The sequence below is a fragment of the Gouania willdenowi genome, chromosome 4, assembly GCF_900634775.1.
Source record: "Gouania willdenowi chromosome 4, fGouWil2.1, whole genome shotgun sequence".
Classification (NCBI taxonomy): Eukaryota; Metazoa; Chordata; class Actinopteri; order Blenniiformes; family Gobiesocidae; genus Gouania; species Gouania willdenowi.
In genome coordinates, this window is record NC_041047.1 from 16,410,724 (window position 1) to 16,428,680 (window position 17,957).

At 40.7% G+C, this 17,957-nt stretch overlaps 1 protein-coding gene and 1 pseudogene across 2 annotated transcripts in view; one reads left to right on the plus strand and one right to left on the minus strand.

Moving 5' to 3' along the window:
• negr1 (neuronal growth regulator 1) overlaps positions 1–17,957 on the minus strand; it is a 212,084-nt gene that overhangs the window by 82,215 nt on the left and 111,912 nt on the right. For both annotated transcript variants that reach the window (XM_028444489.1, XM_028444488.1), the window contains exon 4: positions 7,943–8,074. In XM_028444489.1, coding sequence (XP_028300290.1) covers positions 7,943–8,074 — 132 coding nt within the window. The remainder of the gene's footprint in view (positions 1–7,942; positions 8,075–17,957) is intronic.
• LOC114462737 (uncharacterized) lies at positions 10,415–10,532 on the plus strand (annotated as a pseudogene).

Here is a 17,957-nt window from a genome sequence, read left to right on the forward strand (position 1 = left end):
TTTGAGTTGCTTTTGTAGGTACTTATACTTCTTTTTAGTATATTTATAAATCAGTAATTTTACTTGTACTTCAGTATGTTTTAAAATAAGTAAAGTAAAAATGAAATGACCAGACATCAATCAAACGCATCACATCATAGCCGGCCAACCAGATTAAACGTAATGCACAGCGCCAAAACAGCATTGAATGGAGGTTACTTTCTCAGTTTTAGAGTTCAAAATAAAAAAAAAATATCAGACTAAGTATAGCTACATTTATGAATTTAATTCAGTGGTGTTACTTTATTTAAAAGTTTAAAAGTTCCAATTGTGCAAGATTTTGTCTCTTCTTTTTTAAGTTGCATAACATATTTTTGTACCATATGTATTACTGTTACGGCCCTCGCCGTTACTTAGTGTTTAGTTTGTGTTCTTGTTGTTTGTTTGCTGCCTGGTGTGTTTCTGTAACAGAGTGGGATGTCCTTTCAACGGAACAGTTGATGATGCTCTCCAGGATTGGCTGCCAGCAGGAGGAGTGGTGGGCAACCCTGATTGGCTGAGGAAGATTACACCACTTTTGAAAAGTCCAGCGGAACTGTCAGTAGAGGTTCACCAACCTTGGCAGCAGCAGCATCTTTGTTCGTCTGGAAACTCTGTCTCCGAATTCGTTTCTTAAGCTAAGCTTGTTATCTTTATGATATAGTGCACTTTACTTTCTTTTCTCTGATATTCTGAGTTCCTGCGTTTTGTGCAGTTTTTCGTTGTTTGCCATATTCTTGTTTATTTTATGTTTTACCTGCTGGGCAGGACTCTTTTTGTTAAAGAATAAATTTGTGTTAATTGTGGAACCCGTTGTCGGTGGTTTTTGGAGACCGAGTTTTATTTTTCGATTACGTTTTTATGTTGCGTCCTGGAGCTCCTAGACTGGGGCGTAACATAAAATTGGGGGCTTGTCCGTTCGTTCGATCGTGTATTTAAATTTGTTAGAGGTTTTTTTTTTTTTTTCCTTCTCTCGTGTAGGTTTGGTGGACAGATTTGTGTTTAAGAAAAAAAAAAAGAAAAAGAAATGGCTTTCGATCTCGATGATTTTGTGCAGAATCCTACTTTAGAAAAATTGGATAAATGTAAAAAAGCGGATTTGTTTTTGGTGGCAAGTGTTTTTGATATTAGCGTCACTTATGGTGCCCGTAAGGCTGAGATCAAACTTTGTGTGGTGAGTAAGTTGGTGGAGAAGGGTGTGTTGAGGCCGGAGCCTGTGGCCAAGTCTGACGTGTCAGATGAGGAAGTGGAAGCGGAGGCTGCCACGTCTGCTGTCACTGTCAGCGACCAGGTGACAGCTGGAGCGGAGGCTCCCGCTGCCGCTCTGGGACGCCACACGGATCCGATGGTCCTCTTACAGGCGGGACGTGACACGGAGGAACTGAAGCTGACTATCCGTCTGAAAGAAGTGGGGTTGCAGACGAAAACCCGAGAGGTTGAGCTGATGCATCTCCGCATAAGGGCGATGGAGCTCGAATCGGCCCGTAAATCCCCGCCCACGTCACTCGGTATGTCCCACTACTCCACTCACGAACAGTTTGACATCAGCAGACACGTTGCATTGGTGCCACCGTTTAGAGAGAGTGAGGTGGATTCATACTTTAATGCTTTTGAACGCATTGCCGCTACTCTAAAGTGGCCCAAAGATGTTTGGAGTTTATTACTACAGTGTAAATTAGTGGGGAAAGCCCAGGAGGTGTGTGCATCGTTATCGATGGATGAAAGCCTTGATTATGATGTGGTGAAGGCCACAGTTCTGAGAGCTTATGAGCTCGTCCCTGAGGCATACCGTCAGAGATTTCGATTGTGTGAAAAATCTGTCACCCAAACTTATGTCGAGTTTGCCCGTGAGAAGACCGTATTATTTGATAAGTGGTGCACCGCTAGTAAAGCCATAAACTTTCCTCAGCTCCGTGAATTAATTTTACTGGAGGAGTTTAAGACGTGTTTACCGGAGAAAATTGTTGTTCATTTAAATGAGCAAAAGCTTGATTCCCTTTCGAAGGCTGCTGTGTGTGCGGATGAGTTTACACTGACACACCGTGGGGTTTTTCCTTCAGCGCAACGTCAGCACACCCCCGCTGTCGGCATTAATAAACATTTTAAAAACCCACCCAGGAGTCCGCCGCGTTATGCAGCCGTGTCTTCCGTCAATCGGGAATGTTTTTACTGTCGTGAGACAGGCCATCTGGTTGCTGATTGCCCTGTGCTCCAGCGTAAAGAACAGGCACAGAAATCGAAGAGGCCAAAAAGCGTGAATTTTGTTCAGCCTGTTCGTTCTCCTGTCCCTGCAGATGGAGTGAATGAGGTGGATGAAGGTTATCGGCCTTTCATTCTCAAAGGGTTTGTCTCTCTGACGGGAGAGGAGGAAGATCAGGTGCCGATCACGATTTTACGCGATACGGGCGCAACTCAGTCCCTGATGTTGGGGTCAATATTGCCTTTTTCTCCTGATTCTTTTTGCGGTTCCGATGCTCTAGTGTGGGGAGTTCAAATGAATGTATTGAGAGCTCCGCTGCACACTGTGTTTTTGCGTTCTCCACTCGTTTCTGGTTCGGTACAAATCGGATTGCGTGCCAAACTGCCTGTCCAGGGAGTGGGCATGATCCTAGGAAACGATTTGGCCGGGGAGAAAGTTTTTTCGAATCCTGAAGTTACAGAAGTTCCCGTTGCTGGGTCGCGTGTTTTTGTTCCTGCTGCTGTCAAGCCGAGTTTGGTGTTCCCAGCGTGTGCTGTCACGCGCGCACAGGCGCGAAAATTTAGTGATGTAATGGATTTATCTGATTCATTCCTGTGTTCTGATGATGTGTTAAATGATGTGAAATCGACAAAAACGTCGCCAGAAAAAAATGAAAAGCCTGTGTATGAAAACTTGCTGCCTGCTGAGGCTAATATGTGTTTTTCTGTTAACAGAGCAGAGTTTATCGAAGCGCAACAGGCTGACCCGTCTCTGGTGGGTTGTTTCTCATCCGTTTCCAGTGCTACGCCTGACAGTGCAGGGAAGTATAACATTAACGATGGTGTGTTAATGCGCAACTGGTGTCCTCCCTCATCTGTTAGTGTGGGCTGGGAGTCCGTTAGACAAGTGGTGGTTCCACTTAAATTTCGTTCCCAAATTCTTAGTTTAGGGCATGATAATTTTGCAGGTCATTTGGGAATTAGAAAGACCTACAATCGTATCCTACCCCATTTCTTTTGGCCAGGTTTAAAAGGTGATGTGACGAGGTTTTGTCGCTCGTGCCATGCGTGTCAGGTTTGTGGTAAACCGAATCAGGTGATTCCTCCGGCTCCGCTGCATCCCATCCCGGTATTGGGTGAACCATTCGAGCACATAATTATTGATTGTGTAGGGCCGCTCCAAAAATCAAAGTCTGGGTACCAATACCTGTTGACCTTAATGTGCGCCGCGACGCGCTACCCAGAGGCGATACCACTCCGCACGCTTAGGACTAAAGCGATCATTAAAGCTTTAATTGGATTTTTTTCGACATTTGGGTTGCCGAAATCCATTCAAACAGACCAAGGCTCGAATTTTCTTTCGAAACTTTTCGCTCAGGTCCTAAAATCCCTTTCCATTAAACACCATACGTCCAGCGCATATCACCCACAGTCACAGGGCGCACTCGAACGTTTTCACCAAACGTTGAAGTCGATGATGAGAAAATTTTGTTTGGAAACAGGGAAAGAGTGGGACGATGGGTTACCGTTCCTTCTTTTAGCTGCACGGGAGAGTGTGCAGGAGTCCACCGGTTTCAGTCCCGCAGAGCTGGTGTTCGGACACACGGTGCGTGGTCCTCTGCGGGCACTGAAAGAAAAGTTTTTGTCAGTGGGAGATAAATCGAATGCGACCCGCAATGTGCTCGATTACGTATCTTCATTCAGAGAGCGTTTACACAAGGCGTGCGAGGCTGCGCGCAGTGCCCTGTCTGTGTCCCAAGGGAAGATGAAGAAACGTTATGATAAAAAAGCAGTTCAAAGGAAATTTGAAGTTGGGGACAAGGTGTTGTCACTTCTTCCAATTCCCGGTTCAGCCCTTCAGGCTAAGTTCTGTGGACCGTATGAAGTGGATAAAAAATTAAGTGACACTGATTATGTTATTCGCACCCCAGACCGTCGTAGGAAGGCCCGTGTGTGTCACATTAATATGCTGAAGCCGTATCTCGCCCGTTCTTCCGCTTCCTCCGTTCCTCCAAATGTCGTGTCAACGGTTACACAGGTACCCCAGACACAATATTATCCGGAGAGCGATGGCTTGCACCTCAGCCATATGGAGCCTTGCTCTCGTCTCCAAAATTCGGACTCCCTAAAAAATATAGAGGCCAGTTTAAATCATTTAGACAGTTCATCTTGCAGAGATATTTGTGAGCTGATAAGAAAATACTCGCCTCTTTTCTCTGATACTCCCTCACGTACGACTGTTGTTGCACATGACATTGATGTGGGGAGCCATACCCCCATTAAACAGCACGCTTACCGGGTTAACCCCACCAAACGTGCGCTCATGGAGAAGGAGGTCGTATACTTATTGGAGAATAAGTTAGCTGTGACCAGCTCTAGTGCGTGGAGTGCCCCATGTATTCTTGTGCCAAAAGGAGACAAAACACCTCGTTTTTGTACTGATTTTCGAAAATTAAATAATGTTACTAAAGCAGACTCCTATCCTTTGCCTAGGATGGAGGATTGTGTGGACCGTGTGGGCTCAGCTAAATTTGTTACAAAGCTCGATTTACTTAAGGGGTACTGGCAAGTTCCTCTGACACCTCGAGCGTCGGAGATCTCAGCTTTTGTCACACCTGACAGGTTTTTACAGTACACAGTGATGCCGTTCGGCCTGAGGAATGCACCTGCTACCTTCCAACGCCTGATGCATAAAGTCTTGGGTGGTGTAAAGAATTGTGAAGTGTACTTGGATGACATAGTGGCGTATTCCAACACGTGGGCCGAGCACTTGGACATCCTGTACGTCATTTTCGAAAAGTTGAAACAGGCCTCATTAACATTAAACCTGGCCAAATGTGATTTCGGGCGTGCTACGGTGACCTATTTAGGGAAACAGGTCGGCCAGGGTCAAGTGCGTGCTTTGGCTGATAAAGTCCAGGCTATTTTTAGTTTCCCCATTCCTCAGAATAGGCGTGAGCTTCGCCGTTTTCTGGGCATGGCTGGCTATTATAGAGGGTTTTGTAAAAATTTTGCCGAAGTTGTAGCTCCTCTCACCAGCCTTACCAGCCCATCAAAACCGTTTGTGTGGTCTCCTGCCTGTCAAGCAGCTTTCGAGTCTGCTAAAGCTCTTCTGTGCAGTGCACCTGTTCTGACTGCACCTGACTTCGAGCGCCCCTTCAAGCTGGAGGTAGATGCAAGCGATAGAGGTGCGGGTGCGGTGCTGCTGCAGGAGGATGCGTGTGGTATCGATCATCCCATCGGGTATTTCTCAAAAAAATACAACCGACACCAGGTGGGATATAGCACCATCGAGAAGGAAGCGTTGTCACTACTTTTTGCTTTACAGCACTTCGAGGTTTATGTAGGTTCCAGTACTTTGCCTGTGGTGATCTACACTGACCACAACCCACTCGTGTTTTTAAATCGGATGAGAAATTCCAACCAGAGACTGATGAGGTGGGCCCTGTTAATTCAGGATTTTAATTTAAACATTGTACATAAAAAAGGTACTGAAAATGTGTTGGCTGATGCCCTGTCGAGAAGGTAGACCACTTTCTGGGGTCAAACATTTTTTTTGGGGGAAATGTTTGATTTTGGGAAGGGGGGTGTTACGGCCCTCGCCGTTACTTAGTGTTTAGTTTGTGTTCTTGTTGTTTGTTTGCTGCCTGGTGTGTTTCTGTAACAGAGTGGGATGTCCTTTCAACGGAACAGTTGATGATGCTCTCCAGGATTGGCTGCCAGCAGGAGGAGTGGTGGGCAACCCTGATTGGCTGAGGAAGATTACACCACTTTTGAAAAGTCCAGCGGAACTGTCAGTAGAGGTTCACCAACCTTGGCAGCAGCAGCATCTTTGTTCGTCTGGAAACTCTGTCTCCGAATTCGTTTCTTAAGCTAAGCTTGTTATCTTTATGATATAGTGCACTTTACTTTCTTTTCTCTGATATTCTGAGTTCCTGCGTTTTGTGCAGTTTTTCGTTGTTTGCCATATTCTTGTTTATTTTATGTTTTACCTGCTGGGCAGGACTCTTTTTGTTAAAGAATAAATTTGTGTTAATTGTGGAACCCGTTGTCGGTGGTTTTTGGAGACCGAGTTTTATTTTTCGATTACGTTTTTATGTTGCGTCCTGGAGCTCCTAGACTGGGGCGTAACAATTACCGACACCCAAAATAAATGTGGAGGGTGAAATTAAGTCGTAACTTTTACTTGGAGTACTATTTAATTGAGCTACTTTTTACTTGTACTTGAGTATTTAATGTATGGCTTACTTGTACTTGAGTACAATTGTAATCAAGTAACAGTTCTACTTGAGTAGGATATATCAGTACTCTTTACAACAATGTTGGCTACCAACATTGGTGTAAAAAGTACTGCTATTTAATTGACATTTAATTTGAATCACATAGATAGATCTCCAGCAACCTACATCTATCTAGCATACCACATTATTTCTAATTAATTTATAAAGTGAATGTTAGGGACATCAAGACGTGTTGCCTGGACATTTGTCTTTGATGTAGATCAATGACAGAGAGTGACTAACTGGTCAGTGATGGGTGGCGCTTTTGAGCCTCTGTTAGCTGAAGATAGCTCTGGCCAGCAGGCAAATAACGCCTCAACACTTGACCAGCTTCATCATCCTCCCACTGCAAAGCACAGCTCTGCTGCCCAGGCTGTGGTGACTTTGTCCAACACTAAAGGAACATCTTCCAAATCAATTCTCCCACTTTGGAGCCTTGACCCACATTCTGCTGCTGCCGCTTTAATTTAAATTCCAGTGTCTGACTATGACAAGCCTTATCAATCATGGTGAGTATCTCCTTTGTTCTGTAACAAAGACACTGCCAGTTTATCAAAGCACTTTTCATCCTTGAACCCTCATCTCAGCAGCTCTATAAATAACTGGCCTCTGAAAACACAGCTCAGGCCCAGCTCATTAGAGTCAGGCATTACACAAAAATAATGGCCACAAGACTTAGTTTGATAACAAAGGCTGAAAGAATGCAGTTCCGACTAAAGAGAACCCACATGCTGTTGTGGAATAAAATATATAAAACGAAACAAAGTGCATGAAAGAAAAGAATACAAAAGGTGATTTCTTGAAGTAGAAAATTGGATGATTAGGTTTCAGGATATGTTTGGATAACTGGGCCAAGAGGAGGCTATTTTCCTTTAATCCCATCTCTTTAGTCAACTGCTAATAAACTTTGCCAGTGGTGAGATTTATCCTATGCCATACATGCAGTTGAAACATCATTGAATGACAGAAAAGACGCATTACTTAAAAAGCGAGGCAATGACAACAGTTAACAAGCACTCGTTCCTGCTTCTATACTGACAACCAATGATTTCCATTTGACCAGGATAGCTAAAGCTCAGTATCATTCATTAATGCCCCAGCTCCTCATTACTGCCTCCTCATACTTTGAAAGACTCATTACCTCCATAATGGAATAGTGCTTGGAACAGTCAGACCTTTCCTTGGTGTGAATTAATCACCTACATCCACAGACAAAAAGGGAATTCTCACATTAAATATTAAAAAACCAAGAGCAGCAGCTTTGTTCCTTTCAAACTTAAGAAAAAAAAAAAAAGAAAAGGTATACTATATTGAAGTGCACCACCAGAGACGTGACACTGGTATCACTGCAGGCTGCCCCAGTGTCTTTCATGAGCTTGTAAGGCCAAGCGAGTGAGGAGCGGCAGAGGTGTAAAAATAAAAAAAAAAAAATTGAAATGCAAGGAAGACTTAAAAGATGTACTTACAGTTAACTGTGACTTTTACTGTTTTGGTGTCAGGAGAGGCAATGTCATTCAAAGCGCTGCATTCATATTCCCCAGCCTGGTCTCTTGTAATACCGGTGATGTTAAGATATTCGCCGTTGTCATATTTCTTGGCTGGAATGAGAAAAAATAGAGGCAAATGGCTTAAGTAGTATCCACAAGGATTTCAAACAATTATGCATATAAATACCATGTTATTATTGCACCTATTGGTACAAGTGTGACTCAGGCATTGAAGTAAAAGTAGCAGTCTGAAATCTATATTACACTCAATTGAGTTTATATAGACACAATGACAAAAAATAATGGTGGATTTATCGTCATCCACTCATCATTTGCTCAGCATCACACAGTTGGCGCTACGTACCTCCGGCAAGACAGACAGATTTGATGGCTCAGTGCACATGTGAGTGCTTTACAGTTAAATGGTGGTGCCAAAGGCAGGAAAGGCTGCAGGGGTACCGAAACACCGTGACTGGCATACCAGCTGGGTTGTAGCACAGTTTAACAAGTGCACATCCACACAAATACCACTACTTAACATTTTACCCAAGCAAGAAATATATTGTGACCATATGGATGAAGCAATACTGTAAAATCTCACAATGTCTCAGCTTAATTTAGTAATCATCACATTTGGATTGGGTTTGTTCCAATATTTACCCTCATGAAGATATTTCTGTGTTATTGTAAAAGCAAAAAAAAAAAGCAAAAAAAAAATAATCAAAAGCTTTAAAGTAATCAGTGCCATTTTTGTTAAAAACAATGGGATGTGAATAATACTCATGATGATTAATTGTACTGAGTGAGTCAACAGGAGAGCTTTAAAAATCAATCAAAGCTGTGATGAATAGTAAATTATTTGACAGGCTTTTCAAAAATCTGAAAAGGCTGATTAAGAATTCTACCATTTATCAAGCGCTTTATCATTGCTCAGTGTAAGTCTTTCCTTTGTCCTCATTGTAAACAGAGGGTGGCATAGTGATGCTTTGACTTAGACAGTTTTCTCATAGATAAAACACTTTTGTGTCACTAGAGTGTCACTTTCTATTGTTGTTAAAGGGGGGGGGTGTCATGGTTTTTCCAGGCACACTGTACCATTCTATAGCATACTCAAATAACTATGCTACCCAAAATAAATTGAAAAATGCAGCAAAAGTCAAAAGAACTTAAAATAAATTTCCCCTCTGTGGCAACTCTGTTCGTGATGCTTTGATTGCGCCTCTGTCTCGTTAAGAAAGTCCAAGCTTGTCTGACACACCCATGAACACCCCCCCTTCAAACATGGAACATCGTATTATAAAAATGGTACAGTGTAAGCTTGCTACAATACATTACAATGGTTATCAAAGTGAGGACGCAAACACAATGCCTGAACTCCCTCACTTCATCACTCCAGTGGCGTGCTGACCAGGGAACAGTGTGTGTGTGTGTGCGTGTTCTCCTCCGGCGATAGCACTTATCATTGGTACGTTAAACTGATCAACTTACGGGGTTACTAAAGGGTGAGTTCACCCAGAATGTAGGCTTATTCAATAAGAAAACCACAACCACAACTGCAGCCGTCTTTCTGTAGCGGGAGGGAGGGGCTGCTGCCTAGGCCCTACAGATAGCGACGAGGGGAACAAGTTTTTTTTTTTTTTTTTCGTACATGAATGAGTACAGACAACTCAAGCTAGAGGTTTCTTAGAAAAAGTATTTAAAATAAGTAAATCGCTAAGAAGCTAAATCTGCAGAGGCGGGTGCTGTGGGCTGAACTAAGAATAAGAACATAGGTTTGGGAGGGGCCTCATCCCCAAGGCGGAGCCTCGTCCCCTCGAGCACAACAGCAAGAAAATGGCTGCTGGCTGGAGATTTAAAGATGACTCAAAAATACGTGTATCAATCTGAAAAACACTGGAGGTATGTTTTTCAGGAGGGAATGGCACACAAACATGATAGAATGCTTAAAAAAGTGATTTTTACATGATACCCCCCTTTAAAACATGGGTTATGGTGCTTTTGCTCAGTGGCCTTTTCCTCTACACCTAAAGCAGGTGTTGTAGAATGTTTAAATGCTTCGTTGCTTTACAATTCATGCAACTATTCTGCTTACGTAATTTTCAAATCTCGCAAATAGATAAATGTAGAATCCATTTTTATTTCCTATGTTTATTTTTCCTTGTTTTTTTATTTTCAGAACATTACAATGCATACATACTGTTCATTTCACATCTGTATTTGGTGCTGTACATCTTGGTAGTAAAACAAATATAACAAGATTGATCCATTTTTAAATACAACCTCAGTTTAATTTTAGCTTTCCTTATTTTTTCTAAAATGAATTATTAGAAAAATCCAATTTTTACTTGCATGTTAACATACTTCATCAAATACATCAAAATCACATTAAAAAGTTCATATTTGAACAAAACAGTGTACATTGGGTAGTTTATAATCTATCTTACAGTATAGATATGTGGCCATACCAGCCTGTCATTGCCCGATCCCGTTAGATCTCGGAAGCTAAGCACATCTGGGCCTGGTTAGTAGTTGGATGGGAGACCACTGAGAATTCCAGGTGCCACAGTGGGGTGGCAGTCACCCCAGTGGCATCTGTCATTGTGTCCTTGGGCAAGGCACTTCACCTACATTGCCTGGTATGAATGTAGTGTGTGAGTGAGTGTTGGTGGTGGTCGGAGGGGCCGATGGCGCACTATGGCAGCCTCGCTTCCGTCAGTCTGCCCCAGGGCAGCTGTGGCTACAATAGTAGTTTACCACCACTAAGTGTGGAGTGAAAGAATAATGCCTTAATTCTGTAAAGCAACTTTGAGTGTCTATGATAAAGCGCTATATAAAACTGATGCATTATTATTATTATTCTTATAGTGAAACCATAGGATGAATATTAAAAGAGTATCTTTATTGTACTGTATGCCTTAGCTCTATCAAGTACAGCCATTTTAAGATTGGAAACAGTTAAAGGGAAACCTCATATAGATCCTGAGCCAATGTGCACAACAGGAGCATAAACCAGTAGCTGTAGAGAAAAATCACTGCTGCAACTAATTCCCCATCCCTTTAACAGTGATTTTGAATTCATCAGTTAACAGAACAGAAGTACAACTTAGGTCTTTTCAGTTCCACTTGAGTGAAGAAAAATCAAGACTTTAGACACACCATTGAGGCCCTCTACTGTGGAAAAAGAGATTTGAGCTTTTGGTGCTTTTATCCATTGTAGTAAATGTTGACCGCTTCTGATGTTCTAAATACTCCATCCAAAAGACAGCTGTGAAAATTTGATCATGGCTGTTTTAAAAATCGGAAAGCAAAACAAAGCTAATGTATTTGGCTGAAAAGCTACCTGGGATGGGGATATATTTAAATTAGCGCCTCAAAATGAACAATGCAAACATGGAATTTTGTCTAGCTCGAGGTTTAAGTTCCCACTCATGCTTTTGCTGTATCTTATTTTTTAATGTATTTAAATGGCTCACTGATGGCCTATTGTCTAGTATTCTGTGCTTTCTTGTCTCTGTCCATCTATTTCACAGAAAAGATTGTGGTACCTTGACTAATTTGATACATTATTTTTTTATCCTTTCATTACTTTGCGCCAAGCGAAATCAGTGAATTTTTTTTACTCTCAATCATTTCTTAATGCTTACTGCTCATGTGGAATTGATTTTTATTATTTGTAAAGTTAATTCCTTATGAGAAACTCCGTCACATTGCAGATACCAATCCCGATATTCTGTGCATTTTCTGAGTGTGAAAATACTGTATGTTAGCTTGAATGTTTTTGCTTTCTTTATTCGAGAAGCTAACAAACTATCATTGCAAGCATCAGCAATTAGACACATTTCCAACTTGTCACGACAAAACAATAAGATTTCCAATGAAAAAGTGAGACATGCAAACATTTTACCGTAAATGAAATAATATGATATTTGTGAAAGTAAGTGAAAAGGGTAAACATTAGGAAAGAGAAAAGATGGGTAAAGCCATAGGTGGAGGAGTAGTAAACAGTGGATGTGCATTGAGTGAACGGTTCAATATGTCGTTACTGAGCGTCATTATTGACAAAGAGGTGAGCCCTGTGTAAATGGAGGTCAGGACAAAATGTTACCTATTGTTGTCGAGGATCATTCCACTTCTATAATGAGTCTCAACAGGGCAGGTTTGTTAGAGGAAGCGTGGTACCCTGAGTCAACCTTCAGGCCAAATAGGATCTAACCCAGAGCCTGGAGACCTCAGCGCAGGAGACCAGGAGCGCACATGAGGGACAAAGTCCAAAGAAACATTTCTGCCAACAAAATCACTGTGGTCTATTGTCTGGGTCAGTTTCACGGCAGGAGTCTGTAGAAGGGATCCTCCACGGTTTTCACAAATGTGGCCTAAAATCTTTGAAATGTCCTTATTAGAAGATCTATGCTGAACAAAATGCATTATTTTGTTTTATTACCTTTTTAAAACGTGTTGAAGGACACCCACCCAAAAGGACTTCTATCCTCAGGGTTTGTGCGTCTTCAACAGTCTGTGATTACTCACTAACTAGAGCCTCAGCCACGCACTGTTTAAGGGAGAGTAAAAGTCCCTTAGGAGAGCTCTTCTTCTCTGCTTAATTAGCTACTACCAAACCGCAGAGTTGGAACTTTTTCCCCCTACGGTCATAGATTATTTTTCGGGTCACAATAGTTTTCATCTTCGGTAAACCAAAGAGGGTTACGTCAACATTTTTAACTTTTCCTGATTATTTAGAGCAACCAAAAGAAGCACAAATTGTCATTTTAACTGAACTAGCTGCTGAATGATATAAAAAGCTGCTAAATTATCTAAAAAACAGGCTGAATGCTTCACTCCAATAGAAAACAACGGGGTGTTTATGGGCAAATGGGGCAGTGTGACGTCATCAATTAAGTGATTTCAAGATGGCGTAACAAGTTCTAAAACAGTGAAGTGGTTTCATTTTTAAAAGTTGATACAATTAATATGGTGCAAAATAATGCATTTTGGTAGACACAGATCTTCTAATAAGGATATTTCAAAGATTTTAGGCCACCTTCCTAAAAATAGTGGATAATCTCTTTGAGAAATCTGCTGTATTTGTTTTAATAAATTGGATAATTTTGAACTTATTATAAGCCGCTATATTTCCGTCATAGTCTAAATTGACTCTTTATGTTAGCAGTTAAGGAAATGACAAATAAAATTTCACAAGAAAAAAAAAAAAAACAAGCAGTTAAGTGTAGTCATTGGCCTAATATGCTTTAGAAAAAAAAAAGAAAAAAAATCAATAATTAGTATTTATGAAAAGACAAGGAAAAGCATGGCATGAGAAGACGGCAGGCATCTTACTGTAAAGTTAAAGCAATAAAACTTCAAAACACCACAACGAATGCACTAAAAAAATAGGAGTAAACCAGATGATGGGAAAAGTACATTTATTAGTTATTAAAAAGCCACCACATTACTTCTGCATTCACAATCTGCTTCACACTGTTGACAGATAATTAGACTATATCTATGAGTGTGAACATAACAAATGGCTACAGGGTCTAAGCAGAGAGCCCTATGTGAACAAAGAGAAACTGTGGCAGATTCTCTTGGACCACAATTAATTTTAAACCCAGTGGCGCTTGGAGGTAAATCTATTTATGTACATTTCAGAATAGTAATGCAAGTGTGGGAAAGAAAAGGCATGGATGGGTTTGGAATGAGAGTGGATCAAACAGAGTGCATTATAAAGCTCAACCTACTGTTCAGAAAGCCACAGGGACCTGACACTGACTCAGCAATATCTCATGAAAGAGGAGCCAGAATCGAGATGCTTCGGGAGTGGAAATGTCGCTGTTCTGTGCTGCCAGTCTCTCCTGAAAGTGAGCTGAATCCCTATAAAATGCCTTTCATTCCTTATTCTGCAACACTGGTGGCTTTTTATCTGCTCCCCGCAATGTCAGAAAACGTGAAAACTGAAGGCACTGTCGATAATGAGCTTTCCACGTTTCTCTCTCACTGTTATCGTGGCAACAATAGAGTCCAAGAGTCTTGGCAAAGATATCGGTGGGCTGCACAAACACCAACTAAAGAAAAATATTTTTGAAGAAGCCATTCTCAAACAAGCAGTGGATGTGCCTCAAAAACCAACGTGTTAATATGCCAGGAGCGCCCAGGGATTGAGATGTAACACAAAGGGCTCTGTTTTAATGGGAGTCTATGGTAGCAAGCTAGACTTTGCAGGAGCAATTTCAAACTGGTGCACACTTTTTTTCTCTTCTTTTTTTCTGAACCTCTGAAATATGGGACGAGATGTGAAGTGTAGAGTTTGTCAGAAATGAGATCAAACCATAAAGTGGTGGCTTTGATATCTTAAATAGGGTTTTTTTTTGTTTTGTTTTGTTGTAGTGCAGGATCACAAGAGCACTTCATATGATTTCTCTCCTATGTTAGTATACTTTCATATATTTTTGTTTTCTTCATTATATGCAAACATGTTTGTTTAATGCTTTCTTCAAGCAAGTCAATATGAGAGCAGGGATAACAGGATGTACAATGTTGCAGATGCATATACATTTTTTTACTATATATATATTTAATGTGTTTAAAAAAAGTGTTACTAAAATGCAATATATATATATATGCTAAATTATTTTTATAAAGTATCTTATTGTCATTTGCATTTTTGTTTCTGACAATGTCTAACATGTTTAAATCCTGCAACCAGGTTTCTATGCATTGATGGATTGAAGCAATATTCAACATTCAGGAAGGACAGTATGAGATAATAATTCATTAAAAACGCATAAAGCTACTATGCTTTAGGTTATAAACAAACCAAACTACTTTTTTACTGTGTTTGCAGACAATATAGTGGCCTAAGAGATAATTTGGAATATATTGATGACCTTTATTTCTCCGTTTTTCCTGATGAATGAAAGCCAATTTATTTCATGCAGGATCTAGTTGCATCCTGTCCAGGCTGTAAATGGTAATTGTATTGATTATAGCAGAGAAGGGGCTTTGCAAAGGTCATTGAGGCCATTATTAAACAATCCCCCCCCCCTTGAGGTAGTTTGAAGAACACAACATGTGCCATTGTAAACAAATGTAAAATGTTATTAAAACTACTGTTGCTGAAAATAAGGTAAAATGGCAGAAACTAAAACAGGACTGTGTTTTAGCTTACGCCAACAGGCAATAGGAAACCTACCTGAGATGTATTCAGAGAATTAATCCCAAAATAAATCAAAATTTTATGCCAACATTTGATAAGTGGTGTTGCTTCCTCATTGTGTGTGGGAACTGGAGACACACTTCCTTCAGAACAGCTATTCATTGATGGGAAGAACTCACTGAAAAATACATTATCGAATATAACAGCGTTTTATCCATTACTTTATCCTTGCACCGTCTGAAAACGGAGAGCCACCCACACTAATGCATTATGCACTGCTGCCTTCTGGCTTCAGCCCAGGATGTGCGCCAGATGTAAGGGTGGAATCACACACTTTACAGGGTCTCTCTGATCCATGCCGTGAGTCTTGTTTCATATGTAACCCCTTCCCTGATTACTGGCTGTCAATTTGAGGAAGTGAAACTCGAAAGAAAGGAAGTCATTAAAAAGAAGCCTCAAGTCATGTCTGATAGGATAAGCCTACACTGCTGTCTCCTGCAAAAATTAATCCACTATTCCTTTTGTGATTGCCGATTTTGCCGGCATTCGGCACGCAGAAAGAAATCATTCTTGGTGATGTGTGGATTCAAGTCAGCTGGCAACTCTATATGCTGCTAACCACTTACAATAGGTACTAATAAAACATTTATTCTACAAACACTTTTATTGCAGCTAAATTAAGTTTAATTTTTAATGGTACATTAGATTAAAACTGCCTGTCATTTGTGTACATGACATTTGCTGCATTAAAAGAAGTGAGTCTTGTGTGACTCCATTTCTTCAATGTATTTTCCCAGTTTCTGTCTTAGGTTTTGATGACATCTTGTGATATTTTCGAGCCTAAAAGGAACATGTGTTCTACACTTGCTATGACATGTTTGTTATCTTCAATATCCATCTGGACATCCGGATGCATGTTGTCCCACTATTCTGATTGGTTCTCTCATTGATTTCAACTAACCCCAAACCAGTCGAGGCAGATGGCCGCCACCACACTGAGTCTGGTAGATGGCTGCTGGTCTGCTGTAGGTTGCACATATTGCTGTACTTGTTTTTCTAACTCAAAATAACTTCTATAAGTGCCATTAGAAAACTATGTTGAAATGTCTTGTGCACTGTGTGCCCTATTTTGACAGTGAAAAGTGTAGCTGTGCCTTTTTTGCTAGTAAGCTAAAAAAATATATATATATGTGTTGTCAGGTGCATTTCTTTCTTGGTACAGTGCTTGTTTGATATTGGCACCACTGTAAAAAACAAACCTACAGTCCATGACCCACTAAGGTGTAATATGAAACTGAGACATTATATAATGCACTGACTGCTGAGCTACATTGTGAGAATCACAGATATCATAATGCTTGGTGTCACTACATATACTGTATGGCTCTCCTGCATCATACAGGGTGCAGTATTTTGGAGGACTGGGAGAAAATCCACCCAAGCACGGGGAGAACATCAAGGTGCAAACTTGTCTCAGTTTGCTGGTCTAGTGGAAGTTCCAAACGTGTCTAGAAGTAGAACAAGAGGCAGAATGTTCAGCTACCAGGCTCTTCGCCTTTGGAACCAGCTCCCAATCTTAGTACGGGAGGCTGCTACCCTCTTCACCTTTAGGGCTAAACTCAAAACCTACTTATTTGCTAAAGATTATACCGTATAAAAGCATTAACCTAACCACTAGAGTCAAGGTCTCGTCTGTCATGGCCACATCTACAGACCATGGAAACGCCGCTCCTTAGCCACCGTCAGAGATAGACATTTTATTACCAAACGCCAACAAGGAAATTACCAATCTATGGGAAGAGATTTGTCGCCTTTCTAACGAGCTAAAAAAAATTAAATATTATACCGTGTAATAGCGTTAACCGAATCACTAGGAACAAAGCCCTAACCCATGTAGGCAGACCTGCTAATACTGTATTATGTTTTTCTGCAGTCAGTGCCTACTCCTCGCCCTTCTATGTTTCAGGTGTCGTGAAGCTGATGATGACAGTTCTTGATCGATGGTTCACAGCTCAACTAGTCTGACTCTGACACTCTGATATTCTATCTCTCTATCCTGTTCTGTTGATCTTTCTGTCCACTAACCCCAACCAGTCAAAGCAGATGCTTTTTTTGATTGTGCATTTCATCAAAATATATATATTTTTTTTTTTCTAAAGATGGGGGTGCCCATACATTTGGACCTACTGTATCTGTATTGTTATAAATATAAATTTCCTCCAATCTTTTAAAGTGTGAATGATCATGGAACCATGATCAGTGATCCAGATAGCTGCCAATATCTGGCAAAGAGGATTTTTTTCTGATTGATGTTTTTGATACATATGACTGAGAGGAAGATTTTTAACCATTTTATTGTTGATTTCATATGTTTACAGTTGGTTTTAAACCGCTAAATTATATTTAAACTGTACTATACAAAAACATTTCCCTTGCCTTGCCCAACTTAACCCTGTGACAAAGCCATGGTTACACGTGTTTATTTCATACAGTTTGAGTAGTAGTGATAGCCTATTTATCAAGAGACAGAATCTCTGATAATGTCTGCCATTGAGCCACTGTTGAGTCAGCAATATGAATGGCAATAACACGTCTCCTGCTCTTGATAGGATTTTTGAAAAGTCGCACCTCTCGCTTCATCTCCTACCTACCTTCTTTCATGTTTAGGAAAAGCTTAAGTGTTAGTCCTTGAACTGTGTATCACATCAATGAAAAGTAGCATAAAAAGAAAACAAGTGCCGAAATCAAGGTTTCTGGTGAATGGAGCAATAACAACTTGCAAAGTATCTCTCCCTAACTTGGCACAAATCCTGTGCACAATAATGATCTTAATTCCTCATATAA